General features: G+C 38.2%; 1 protein-coding gene across 1 annotated transcript in view; it reads left to right on the top strand.

Moving 5' to 3' along the window:
* The window catches only part of arid1ab (AT rich interactive domain 1Ab (SWI-like)), a 74,900-nt gene that overhangs the window by 47,044 nt on the left and 13,050 nt on the right, over positions 1 to 14,806 (top strand). The window contains exons 5-8 of the mRNA XM_017481373.3: positions 6,922 to 7,150; positions 7,719 to 7,808; positions 11,713 to 11,880; positions 13,732 to 14,038. Of these exons, the coding sequence (XP_017336862.3) occupies positions 6,922 to 7,150; positions 7,719 to 7,808; positions 11,713 to 11,880; positions 13,732 to 14,038 (794 nt within the window). The remainder of the gene's footprint in view (positions 1 to 6,921; positions 7,151 to 7,718; positions 7,809 to 11,712; positions 11,881 to 13,731; positions 14,039 to 14,806) is intronic.

The following is a 14,806-nucleotide window of genomic DNA, read 5'->3' as shown; positions in this document are numbered from 1 at the left end:
GGAAGAGTTTGGTAGCATTTATTGCCGTTAAAGGTGGCACAACCAGATTTTAATTTTGATGGGGCAATTACTTTTTCACATGGGTGAAATGTGTTGAATAATTTTTTTTTGCTTCAATAAAAAAAAACAACTGTTGTTTACTCAGGTTGCCTTTGTTGTATGTTGTATTTCACTTGAAGATCTAAAACTATTTAGTATGTGAGATACACAAAACCAGCAGAAATCAAATACTTTTTCACAGCACTGTAAAACAATGTCTGCTTAAACCAAATGAAGTTGAACGCTATCACGCTTGGCTTATGCTATAGGATACTATGTACTGAATTTTTAGAGTAACTCTGTAGTGGCAATTGAGAGTCGAAAACAAACTCATCCAACATAGATTCTAGCAGCTCATTTTAAACCATTTTAGACACGTGCTCAAGCTAACATCGTTAACCAGGGCTGACGGATTGAAGCAGAATTTCCAACCCAACTACCACGCAATCACACACAATCCCTGAAACTACCCTGAAAATGTGAGGATTGGAAAATGGAGACATTTCTTTTCTTTCTGTGTTTGTGTCTAAAAATATAATTTAACACATTTCTGATGCATTATCCACTCCAAAATCCCCAATTCCCAGTCTTTGCAGTATATCTTACAATAGGAATGGTTCTGTACATCATAAACACACTGTCTACACTTATACTGTGCCACTGTGCAAAAATGTATTACATTTAATTCAGATTGTTTGCTAATTATTTGGTAAGTTCATGTAGCTACATATATTTTTAAACTAGCCCTCTCAGTATTTAACTGATCCCAGTCATCTGTCACGCTCATGTCTGTGAAGTGATGTGAAGAAACGTGGAGTCATAACAGAACGTATGAACCATACTGGGTCAGTTTTTTAATGTTCTACTGAAATGGCCAGTTTCCTTTTAAGCAGGTTACTTTGGTTATTAGCTCCTAACAGTTGCTAGCACAATCATGTTAGCATTATACGTTTGTTACACTAGCACTGTGTGTTTAACATCGCTGTAGAAAACAATTTGAAATGGTAACCTGGTAAAGGCAAATCTTGCCTAAAACCCAAAGGAAACAAATCTAAGAAAATGTGCTTTTATTCAGCATACCAGAGGAAAAACAAAGGAAATGTATCTAATGTATTGTGTACATAATTCAATCATGCAAAATTCATATTCAAATACTTTTGTCAGCTTCTCAGTTTTTAATGCAGATGTAATCCTTTATTATTTCTTGTAACAGGCTTGTAATGATGCTAGAATCCAACATCCACTACCCTACCTGGAATATTAACAGGCTTATTATTAACTGGAGTGTATATTAGGAAAGATGCTTAATTCTCCATGTTCAGTCACAGGAGTGTGTGCAGTCATGCTCAGTGTGCAGTTTGTACAGCTATAGTACTGAAGCTATGGTGAATTGCAGTAATGGCTGCTGTTGAGCCAGAGGGCCTCTCCCTCTTTCACCACCCGATTCTCACTCTCCTCCACATGCACACTAGTGCTATGGAATGGGAGCGCCCCCTCATGGCCGAGTTCTGTGCTGCAACGCTCCAGCTATGGGTGTGGAACTTTTTTAGCTTCACCTCTATATAATATCTATGACGTGAATAATGATACTGTTGCTAATTTATTGTTTAATGCTGTATTTTTACAATACAGTTTTGTATTCCTGTGAAAATTTGTGGTTTTCTCCCACGTCACAGCGGGACAATGCTAGCTCAGGTTTCGGTGTTGACAGTCCTTAAAAACAAAAGCGCAAAGGGGTATTCCACAAAAAGCTAACTCGATGAAATAGGCATACTTTAATAAGCCTGGCTAATTTCCATCAATTTTAGTTTCAGAAAGGAAGCTAATCTAAGCCCAGCTCAGTTACTATGGCAACACATGCTTTTGGTCAAACCTGCTCTGTGTCTGGTTAGTTTTGAAGCTTGGCTAAGCTTGATGAATTCTGTTGGACAGCCTTTTGATGTCCTAGTCCTGTCGGGTAGTGCACTTGAAGCATTGACATTATATAACCTGATTTTACATTTTATAATCTTATATATAATTTGTAAGTCGCAGAGCTATTTATATACATTAATGTTATACAGACTGTCCAAACCAGTTCATGTCAGGATCCAGTGGGAATATGTTGAGCAAAATCCACAAAAACATTAAACATGGGCTGAGAAATTGTGTAAAGTGTAAGGATGAACATGTAAAGCGTGTGTTGTGAATAGTCAACACAAAACGAAGTATGTGTAGTTTTACTCTCATCAGTTCTTGTTCCAGTTTCGGACACTCTGTATTTGGACTATTTTGCATCCTGTTTCTTTGGAAGCTGTGTGTACTAGAGTTTTGTAAACTCTTATATAGGCTATATGTAGTGGACTTGTTATACTACATAATTGGTGTGTATGAGGGGGAGAGAGAGAGAGACACACTTCTGCATTATTGGGTCAAACCAACATTTTAGATTTTTACTGTTACATAAAAATGGTAACTTATTTGGTAAATAAGGTAACGTATGGCCTAGTAGACCTGTCAAGCAAAACGGTTGTTCAACTGGACTCAAAGTCCTTGAATGCAATGCACATGCATGTTGTGTGGGGGGGGGAAAGCATGAAGGTTTATCTGTTTGAGCAGAATGTACTGATGAGTTGGGGGAGCTGGACAGACTAAAGTGCTGCTGCATCACTCTATTTGCTGTAGGTAGAGATGAATCAAGGCCTAAATCCCACTGGAACCATTATCAGGGCTAGCCGAATAGCACTCTTGCTAATGTTAGGGAACTGAGATCGTGTTAAAGTGTAAATAGACCAGAAGTGAGTGTAGATATCTGAGAACAGGAAACAGACCAAGGTCAGCAACCAGAGTCAGTGAGCTGAGGTCATTGAGTCTGTGACTGCATGTTGAACCTGCTTCACACACACACATGCGCGTGTGCTCTCACACATGCACAGCACTGTAGATACATTTCTCTTTCACTTTGTTATTTTGCAGCAATAACCAGAATAAACAGTACTTACCCAGCACTAGCATGGTACTGTTTTTCATGTTCAGTTCATTGATGACTGTTCAGTTAGTATTCTCCCACTCTCACATGTTAAAATGTTTTATAGGAAAATGGCATTAGTGAATATGATGTTGGTTATGAAAACACTGTACGGCTCCAGGAGGCGTTAATCATTTGCTTTTTGTGAGCAATGATAGTTTTCTAGTAAGTGACTTTCTCAGTCAGCAGTTACATTTGCAAACGTCAGACCATAAGGAAATTTGTGTGAAATATTTTTCGTAATTGTGAAAATTAGAGATGGCTTGATCCCCCATACTGAAGATTTGAGTACACTGATACCCATCCAATATTGTTCTCTTTAATAAACTACTAACCTATTTATTTATTTATTTATTTATTTATTTATTAAAAACAACAAAAACTGACAAACTTTCAGTTCAGAGTTCAGCTTTCACACACACATCACTTATATTGCAATTATACTATATGATAATGTATAAATATAATAAAATCAATAGAAAAAACAATCAAGCTTCCTTATGTATAAAAACGTCTTTCTAATGTCTTTGCTATTTATTATAGCATCAGATATCCACCGTGCTTTCTCTGATTTCTGATCCCACTTTTATTTATTTATTTATTTATTTATTTATTTATTTATTTACTTATTTATTTATTTTGCTGGTTAGAATATTTGCTCTAGTAAATGTTATGATCAGATTAGTAAAATATGTAAAAGGCTAGTGTAGATATGTCACAGTTTAATGAGAGAATAATTTAGTGGGCTACTGATGTATTACAGCTTAGACAGAGAGAGATGTATGGAGAAAAAGAACATGATCCATTTGAACTTTAAAATTAAGTTTTTATGTTTACAATTATCTAATTGTAGGGTTTTTTATTTTAATTTAAATTGTTTAATTTGATTATAAAATAATTTCATTTCAGCCCTATTTCAGTTATTACACTTGTTTTGTTTTTTTTTTCTTTCTTTGTTTTGTTGTAATAAACGGTGTGTGCATTCCAGTTGGTGTGGTTAGTATGATCTGTGCTTTGACAGGGCATTTGCTGGCTCTGATGAGTGTTCAGTATTGGTGAATGGAATGTGCAGGGCAGGAGAGTTTGCCAGCCTCGTCTTGTGCAGTCAGCAGTTTGACTTGCTGCCGCCGCTGCTGAAATGAAAAGCTGCGGCACAGTGGGGCGGGGGATGACTGTGTACATCAGGAGTGTCGAACATATGGTCTGTGGGCTGGAGCCAGCCCGATGAAGGTTCTAATCCAGCCCACTGAATGATTTTAGAATCCGTGTTTTAAAACCGTCCTGTGGACCGTAATCAAGTCTGCTATTCTACTAAGGGGCAAAATAGAGCAATAAGCTTAGGGTCATAACTGATTTAAGCGTGCTAATATGTAATTCTTCATCAAGGTGAGTTCACGGTGATTATCCATTTGTATGTACCCAATGACATATAATGTACCCAATTGCGATAGCAGTGAGCAACAAGCTTTATGCAAATTAGGTATGACACAGTAAAGCAACAAAACCATTGTCTTGAATGATTCCTCACGCCAATCATATGGGGGTGTGGTACCACATTTTTACATTTCCCCTCTCTCAACTTATTTCCTACCTGCATTACATCCCATTTCCTTTTTTTTAAACCCTTTTAACTGTGGTTTCGTCTTTTCCGGTCATATCCAACTTCAAGTTAAATGTGTATAGAGATATTTTGAGGAATAATAGAGCAAAAAAGAAGTAGCAGAGATCGTTGGTGCCTTGGGTGAGTGATCTAATATGAAGCATTGCATGTAACATGTCATTCAAACAACCAATTTTCACACCATTTTCACTTTAACTATGAGAATTCATTTTAAATACATTTTGAAGAGAGACAAATTGTACACTGTCATAAATGGTGTGCTGTAGGCTAAGTTTTAGCTATTACCCTATCTCATTAGAACTAGAAACACTGGACGTATGGTACACACCCACAGGAGACTACAGTTGCGCACACTTTGGTACGATGGCTTGTTGCTCGCTAATATAAACGCAGGGTTAGGCCCTGTTCACTTATTTTTAAGTACGTAAGTGAGTTCTCTCACACTTTTTGGAAGACCCAAATTATTCAATTTTTTTATCAAATTTTTTTGTTTTGGGAGGGGGTGGGTATACGGCAAGTATTGTTGTGCCCAAAAATGTTACCGTCCCTGCAAATTGATGAAGTGTTGACTATGAATAGTCTTTTTGTGGTCAATATGATAATACTATGGTGCAATAATTTGGCACTTGGCTATTTGAATAAGAGGTCAATAATATTTATATGCAGGTGCAAAATAAATAGAATGGACTATCAATCAGCGGATTATCATTGTCTCTTCCCTGTAAACGTTTCACATCTCTGCTCAAAGAAACAAACAATGCTATTTCATCATCGTCTTATTCAGGTATCGACATGTGCTCTGTGAGACAGTTTTGTGCTTGAGCGACACCAAGTCGTGGTTTTTATGTAACGTCAGCGGCTCCGGGCACGTGAGCAAAAGCATGAATCTCATTGGTCAGACAGTTTTTAACGTGACGCAGCAACAAAAAAAAAAACGAACCCCCGAGACGTTAAAAAAATTTATGGTTTGACGCCACGTGTTTTACGTGTGGGTGTGAACACTCCCATTGACAGCCATTGATTTAGACACTGGCGTTAAACGGACAGTTTAATGCTCAGAAAAAGTCCCGGTGTGAATAGTCTTTAGGAAGCTAAAACATGTGAAGCTGTACCATCTCTTTCCTCCACCCTGCTTCAATGTTATGGGCTAAACAGGAGGTTTCGGGCAGATGTCTTTCTTCTGCCGTGCAAATAAAGTGCTACTGAGGCTGTAGGAGGTGAAACCATGCGCTAATGATACGTAATATGTCCGATTTAAGCAATATTGACTTTTTTTTTTAAAAAAAGGAAATTAAATTTCAGTAGCATAGATGTAGGGTATGTTTGGAGAATAAAGAAGTTCAAATCAGTTGGTTAGCCAAGTCTAATATAGGTGGAGTCAGTTAATATCAAAACACCTGCACAATATTTTTTTTTTTTTTTTTTTTTTTGTTAATGAAATGCAGTCTGTTAATGTGTTTTTTGTTGATAAACGCTGGTAAATGGACACATTTAAGAGGATCTGTTGATGTAGTACTGGCCACTGAACTGATGTTTCCTTTGCACAGTTGTTGTTGCTCACTCGGTAACATGGTGAAAGCAGGTATGGAGTTGACACTGGGTGAGAGAGAGGTGAAGTAATGCAGAAGGGAATACATAGGAATGGGTGTTTTGTATTAAGTTATGGTTGAGTTCCCTCTGTAAGGCTAGCCTAGTCTGAATTAGCGCCCTCCTCCTGTCCCTGGAGTTTATTAGCCAGGTCATGCTTTCCCAAAAATAGTAGTGGGCACCGTTTCAAGTGCAAACCCACAGACTTCTGGGCCGCTGCCAGTCTGAAGGAAGTGTGAGATTTCTATGGAAATACTTGGCTACTGACCAGTATGTGTGGGTTTGTTTTTTATTTATTATTTTATTTATTTATTTATTTATAAAATCTCCTTTTTCTCCTCTTCCTTCCCCCTACTGGTGGGTATTCTCATAAACTTATGTTTACACACTAAAATGTCTTCACAAGTGTTCCCATGCCTCCACGCACTCAGCTCTTTAAAGTCTTCTGACAGTTTTTCTTATTGAATAAGTATAAGCAATAAGTCTTGTCAGACTAGCTTATTTTCTTCTTTGTATGTGCATATTGTTGCTGGTTAATATACTCTTTTGTTCTTGTTTCAATTTGTTATTTGTGTGTGAGAACCAGCAGTTATACATGCAAACCTGTTAATTTGGGTTATTCTCTAATAGTCACATTCTTCTTTCTTGCCTCCTCTCTCTGTTTCAGGACCTGGGCTCTATCGATGACCTGCCCACGGGTACGGAGGGTGCGCTGAGTCCGGGGGTCAGCACATCCGGTGTCTCCAGCAGTCAGGGCGAGCAGAGCAACCCAGCTCAGTCGCCTTTCTCCCCACACACCTCGCCTCACATGCCGGGCATCCGTGGACCTTCGCCATCACCCGTGGGCTCGCCTGCCAGTGCAACGCCTTCTCGCACAGGACCCCTTTCACCTGCTGGTGGGCACCTGACTACTCTCAAACTATAGATTGAAAATTATTTTAAGCGTTTTACAGTCCAAGTGTGTGGCAGGTGTTGGAAAGGGTCATGATTAGTCCAGATGTGTGTTGAGAGGCAGTAGTAGCTTGACCACCTCAGTGGGGGAAAGCTTTTGCAGATACTGGGTGGAGCCAGATGGCATGAGGGTGATGAGATGACTCCAACGCTGGTAGCCTTCCAGATGCAGCTTTTAACATTGTGAAATAACACATAAGGAAGTATGCTGTGAACGTGAAAACCTGATAAACTATAAAATGGCTAATAAGGTACACAGTAAAAAAGTACACGTATAGGGACTTTCTGTAAAGCTGATTTGTGACTGCCCATTGTTAAAAGTGCTATATAAATAAAATTTAATGTCTTCAAGACCATGAAAAACATATACTAAATTTTGTGTGTTTTTAAATGTTTGATTGGTTATGTATAAGAATACACCAGAGCAATGAGCACTGTTAATGATGCAGTTTCAGTTAAAAAGTCACTGATTATTGCTGTATTATTTAGAAATTGTGTATCTGCCTTTCTCAGGAAGTCAGATGCCTCCCAGACCTTCCAGTGTTCAATCAGATGGAATCTTGCATTCTTCCATAAACCAGTCTGCTGTGGGCCAGGATAGAGGTGAGGCTTCTGAAAACTTCTCAACGAGACTGATACAGTGCCATATGGTTTTTTTCTCAAAACTCTTTTTCCTGATTTATTATTTTCTATCTGGGGGTGTAACGATACATGGCTTTCGATTTGATACGTCTGCAAAAGGAGCAACAAATTCAGCAGAAGACATAATAGTCCGTTATTGATCATAAAATACTGCTTATATTACATGAGATGTAAGAAACATGTACACTTAATCAGGCCTGCACTCCCTAGCTTCCTCTATCTTGAATCAGGAAAGGGATTTTTTTTTTAAATTAAAAAAAAAACAAAAAACACGCTTACTGTGTGTTTCTTTTTTTTCTTCTCTAATACACTAGCATACTAGCCAGCACTAATGTCATCATATCATGTAAACAAACTCTCTCTCTCTCTCTCTCTCTCTCTCTCTCTCTCTGTCTCTGCTGTTTTAAGGCAAACAGCATTTCCTGACTATATTATCCGGGTTTTTCTTCCCCTGTACAAAAATCTTTGATATGACAACATGGTTTAAAAAAGGTTTGAGCAATGTCCTAAGCACAAGTGAATTGGGCATGTGAAAAAATAAGTATACCCCATGGAATTTTTTTTTTTTAAATAAACATATTTGGTCAAGCAAACATCTGATCCTCTTTGAAACATTGCTTATTAATAAAGTTGCTGTACTCCATCAAATGACACATAAAATTGACATTTTGTAATATTTAAAAAGAAAAAAAAACAGATCAGTCAAATGGAAAAAGTAGGTACACTCCTACATTTATCATGTGTTCAAATCCATAAAATTATCAGGTGTTGAAGATTGGATGCCAGTGATGAGAACCTGCTTAGGGAGTGCAGGTGGAATCTGTCTTATTTATACCCCTCTCATATCTAGTGTTTGGTGTTCCCTTTGCTATTGAGATGTGTGGGGTCATCATGCCAAAATCTATAGAGTTCTGTACGGCCTTCAGAAAAAAGGTTGTGGATGCCTATGAGTCTGGCAAGGGATTTAAAATGATCACCAAATTATTTGAAATGCATCATTCCACTGTAAGGAAAATAATCTATAAGTGGCACAGATTTCAAATGACTGCCAATTTGTCCAGGACTGGCCGTCACAGCAAATTCAGCCCAAGAGCAGTCTGATGCAAAAAGAAATCTCCAAAACCCCCAAAATTTAATCACAGGATCTGCTAGTAAGTCTTGCAAGTGTTTGAAATGCTTCTACAATGCTTCCTCAAATTTGACCTGCATGGGAGGTGTGCCAGGAAAATGCCTTTGCAAGACTATAGTTTGCCAATGAGCATATAGGTAAAGACCAGACCTTTTGGAATAATGTGCTCTGGACAGACGAATCAAAGAGTTGTTTGGCCATAGTAACAGCAGACATATTTGGCGCTGACCAAAGACTCAGTACAGTGATGGAAATGTTACGGTTTAGGGTTGCTTTGCTGCCTCAGGGACTGGACAGCCTGTATTCATTGATTCAACTATGAATTCTGTATTATATCAAAGAGTGCCTGAAGATAATGTGAGGTCATCTGTCCGAAAGTTGAAGTTGAACTGAAAGTGAACATTTCAACAGGATAACGATCCTAAGTATACTAGCAAATCCACCAAGGAATGGATCAAAAGAAGAAATGGAGTGTTATGAATGACTTAGTCAAAGGCTGGATTTGAATCCCATTGAAATGTTGGTGGGGGGATTTGAAATGGGCAATGCATACAGGCAAATCCTCAAATATCTTGCAACTGAAAGAATATTATATGGAAGAGTGATTGAAAGTTCAGCAAGCCTAGTGGACAATTACGCAAAACACCTCTAAGAAGTTATTTCTGCTAAAGGGTCAATATTAGCTTCTGAGGCCAAGGGTGTACTTATGTTTTCCACAGAAGAATATCACATCTATTGATATTTCTGTTGAATAAATGATTGAAAAAGCAAATTTTCCTTGTGGTTTTAAGTATATCAACTTCATTAATAGGCACCATTTCAAAGATGATCAAATGTTTGTTTGTCCAAATATATCAGACAACAATTTCCATGCGGTGTACTTATTTTTTCACATGACTGTGTATCACTGAAGATCTCATGGTCCAGAAGGCTTGTTTGTGCTTGGATGGGCCTCCTGTCAGTCAAAAATTTGGCAGAAGCTTGTTAGCCTCCAATGTATCCAGGTCATTCTCATGTTAGCAAAAAAAACCTACACTGTGCTTCAGGAATTTGTTTTTGGTTTTTTTGTTTGTTTTTTTTTAAAACGTGAAATCAGAATACACACTCCCAGCGCATTTCAAAGGTGGAGTAATTCATCACCGGTGAAGGGGATTAATGTAGACACAGAATTAGCAATGTTGCTCAAGGTAAGTTCTGTAAAAGCAGTCTGTATAAATCTTTGATCTGTCTGACTGGCTGGCTTTGCATAATGAATCCAATAAATACGTTTTCATCACTTGGGGAGCGAGGTAAGGACGTGCTTTGGATGAACCACCTTTCTGTTCTTCTGGTCGTCTTTCTGAGGAGACTTAAGAAGTTTGGGATGAACAGAGCAACCATAGTCAACTTTTACTGGTGCACTATAGTGTGTACCCTGACTGGGGTGACCACTGTGTTCTGGTGTCCTTCAGAGAAGTGCATGAGACCCTGCTCATTCCCATTTCTCCCCTCCAGCAAACACCTCTGTAGCATCACAGTATACACCTCCCAGCTAAAGAACAATTACTTCTCTCAGGCCACAAGGATTCTCAACAGCAGCCGCTAACTGACCCACCTGAATGAACCTCTAATGCAACTGCAAATCTCACATATAGCATATAGCCATACATCGGTTCCTTATTATCTTGCAGTTGTTTACATTTATTATTCTAACTAGTCTACTCTTTGTTATTATGCACTTCCCCACTATTTTTATTTTATCAATTGAAAATTTTAACCTAAGTAACATATTCAATCAATGCTAATTTTTGCTGTACCAAAAATGTATTATATTGAAACACCGTGCTATTATGTTGTATTGTTATTTTAATTTTGTTTATCATTACATTCGTAGTGCTATTGTCATTTAATTCAATGTGATGTCTGTACTGTATATACATTTAGTTGCTACTTTATTAGCTTTATTATCTTCCTTGTAATATTGGCCCTTTTTATCAGGTAAACCTACCGTGTTGGTCATTTTGTATATAATTACAGTAACTAACTTTACTTATTGTATTGCTGTGCACAGTTCATTATCTCACTTTACCCAGTCCATCAGTGGAAAAGGACAGACCCAGGATCATTACTGACCAGATGTTTGGGACCTTAAGCATTGGTGGTTGTCAGGCTTACTATGGTGACCAGAAAAATCTACTGTAACTGGAATAAATCTGTGTTTTACTTTTTATTCTGGGGGGAAAAATAACTCATTAAAAAGCCATAGAAAAGCTGCAGTAGAAGATTAAATTATAATTTTTACAGTCCTGTAATGTGACCTGTAACATTAAATGATTCACAAAAGTGTAGGCAGTGTCTTTTAAGAATACTCTGCAAATAAACTGCATCAGCAAGTCAGCACCATTGTGGGGTTGAGAATAGCCCTGCAGCCAAAAATATCCAGCTAGTTTACGGCATGGACTGGGTAGAAGGGGCTGCAAACTGCATAGCAATAATCAACAATAAATAATTGTATGCCTACAAAGATACTAATGTGGCAGATGAACTTTATAAAATGGCCAGTAAGTTTAGCCTTAAGGAAGTACATCATGATAAAGGAGTTGTGGGCAATATTAGCTGAAAAATTGTCCATGTATCCACACTTCGAAAATCTACCGGAAATAGTAGACTATCCGCATACCTTTGGGAACTTCTGAATGGTAGTGCACATGTTGCCATTTCTTTTAATTATTTTTTGTTGTTTTTTTTTTTTTGCAGTCTTCATTCGGAACACACAGATGCCTCCTTATGGCTCTCCTCAGCCTGCTTCTGCCTTATCCCCACGCCCGTCATCTGGAGGCCAAGTGCATGCTGGGATGGGTCATTATCCTCAAAACAACTCTATGGGCAATTATGTGCCACAGGGAGGACAATATGTTCCTCAAGGTAATACATGGACTTTGTATAGTTCTTAGTGTTTATAATTTGCACTTGCATACCTATTCTGTTTTCTCCTTATTCGAGTTCTTAAATTCTTTATCTTCTCAAACAGGGTCTCTGATTAGCATCGACACATACGGTGGGTTCATAAAGTATTCAGACCGCTTCCGGTTTTGCACTTACTTGCATTTACTTTGTTGGTTATAAACATACCTACTCCGAGTAATGCATAATGATCTGTTTAAAAATGAAACACAGAAATCAAAGTGTTAGAAATGGTTTTATACGCTCATCTCGATCCATCTCTCGACAAAATTTGATCATGGAGGTCTACGGAGAGTTCCTTGGACTTCATGGCTTAGTTTTTGGTCTGGCATGCTCTGTGAATCATAGGACTTCAAACACACCAGTGTGTGCCTTTCTAAATCATGTCCAAATTAATTGCATTTGCTACAGCTGAATTTACTCCAGTCAGGTTCTCGAGACATCTCGAGATAATCAAAGCATACGGGGTGCACCTCAGCTCAGTGTGAAGAGTCTTAACAAAGGGTCTGAATACAGGATAGATTTTCAGTTTTTGACTATTGTCAATTATATTTGGCAAAAATTAAAAAAAAAAAAACTTTTCACTTTGTCATTATTGTGTATAAATTTAATCAATTTTAAATGAAATGTATAACACAATTAAGTTATAAACGGGTCTGAATACTTTCTGAACTCACTGTGTATATCAATCTTTTTATCCTTGTAGCGATCTCCTCCAGCTTGGTGCCCAATACAGGTGTAAACCTCAGGTGTCCACAGGATATGACTAGCATTTCTATTCATAAGGCAACAATTTAATATTTGAAGATACCAACCTGCTGTGAATTTGTGATGATACAATACAATTCGATTTAGTAGCCTCTCATCTATATGTGTCAATATTTGTCCAACTTTGTTCGGAATCTGGGTTACACTTGCCATTAATTCGTAAATAATGATGATGTAGTGAAAATATTAAAGTTATGGTCAAATAACCTTGTTAGTCTATTAAATTATTTAAACGTCTGTTTAATTTTTTTTATTTTTTATTTAATACACCAGTGATGCACTCAGACCCCACCAACACACATACGTTAGCAAACAAAATTTTGCTCTTCTAGCAGAATCAAAAGTCCGTTAAAGAGTCTTCCAAAACATTTGCATACGTGGTCTATGTTGAGTTTATGCATTTAAGCTCCGTTATGTACTTAATTTTAAAATGACTAATACATTCATAAGCATAAACACCCTGTCTCTCACTGCCCTGTGGATTCATGACTGGCTCAGGATAATTTGTGCTGTTTCCCCATCCGGACAGTTCACAGATTCCAAGGAAATCTACTGGTAGACTTTAAACTTTAAATAATCCACACTTTAGCTGTGTGCAGTCGCGGATATCTGCTTGCTGGTGTGTACATGGGTTCACAAAACACGTGCCTTCTCCTTGCACAGGCTCAGTGCTGACCAATTAAAAACAAGCATCCTTCCGTATTGTTCCTCGTGTAGGTGCGCACACACAGCATAGTAGAAAAATACGGCTGATCATGTCAATAATAAACAATAATTGTAGTGTTCACTTACGGTGAACGTTTATGGTGACGCTGTGTTTAGGCTTTGAACATTAAGGTTAACCAGATTCTCCAAATACAAACCTCTCTGTTTTAGGAGAGAATGATCTTTCTGTGACAGTGGCTTTGGATCATTTGACCATTGATCTTTCTTATTGTCGCTCTCCGATAATAAGTAGGAGACAACAAAGTCAGCTGCCTGCCTGCTCCTATTTATATGTCTGTCGTCTTGGACAACCTTCACAGTTTACACTCTTTCCCACAGGCTACCCGAGGCAGCCAGGCTATAGTGGCATGACTGGTCCTAACTATCCTGGTGGTCCAAGCATGGGCAGCCCTATGAATCCCATGTCAGGACAGGGAGGAGGGGGTGCGTATAGCGGTATGCCTCCTGGGCGCATGGGTCCAGGGCAGATGGGCTCAAGGCCGTACGGTCCTGGCATGAGTCCCAACATGGGTGGCATACCACCTCAGGTGGCTTCAGGCATGTGTCCTCCACCTGGCATGAACAGAAAACCCCAAGATCCAACCTCAGCAGGCATGCACCCTGGTCCATCTAACTCGATACATAGGTAGGATCCTGGAGCATTTGATCTCAATTATTACTGAAAATGAAGTACCAAGTAAGCATTCAATCATACCCTCTTTTAGATTGTGTAATGGTACCCATGGAAGCAGGTATTCCCTGGGGCTTGTGAAGTTGGTGTCTAGTGGTAGGGGCAAGTAGTCCACAAATCCAGCACTCATGTAACTTAACAAATGATTAGGTACTTGAAAATCACAAGCTGATTTTTTCACACAAAAGTAAAAATAAATGTTCTTGGCAGTCCAAAACCCCAAGTTTTCTATATTTCTCCTAGATGTTTCATCAGATTCTTACCATATATGTTAAATAAGAAGCCATACTTGCATACATATGAGAATCATTGTCATAATACCACCACGTGGCAACAGGAACTGGCTTATAAATGTTTTCAATATTGTTCTCACGGATTAGTTTTATATCACATTTAGTCAGCTTGATGTCAACAAATTCTTGATTTTAGATTGCAAACAAGTTGCTATTTTGAATGTGATCAAATAACTTGTGATGCAGTCCAAACAAGAGATGTTGTGTAATTCCCATTTATGGTGTAGAATGTGGCTCAAGGTTCACATGTATGTTCCATAACACCACATGCTCATACTGGATGGATCTCTGACAGTTTGCCGCCTTTTACCTTCTTTTCCACAAAGAATCACAAAATTCACAGGAATTCAACACACTAACACTTCAATATTGTGAATACCATTTGACCTCATAAAAAATGTCCATTGATTATATGTTCAAAGGCAATATC

This window comes from Ictalurus punctatus, chromosome 12 (genome assembly GCF_001660625.3).
Source record: "Ictalurus punctatus breed USDA103 chromosome 12, Coco_2.0, whole genome shotgun sequence".
NCBI lineage: Eukaryota > Metazoa > Chordata > Actinopteri > Siluriformes > Ictaluridae > Ictalurus > Ictalurus punctatus.
Note: the sequence above shows the minus strand (reverse complement) of the source record. Positions and strands in the feature narration are given on the sequence as shown.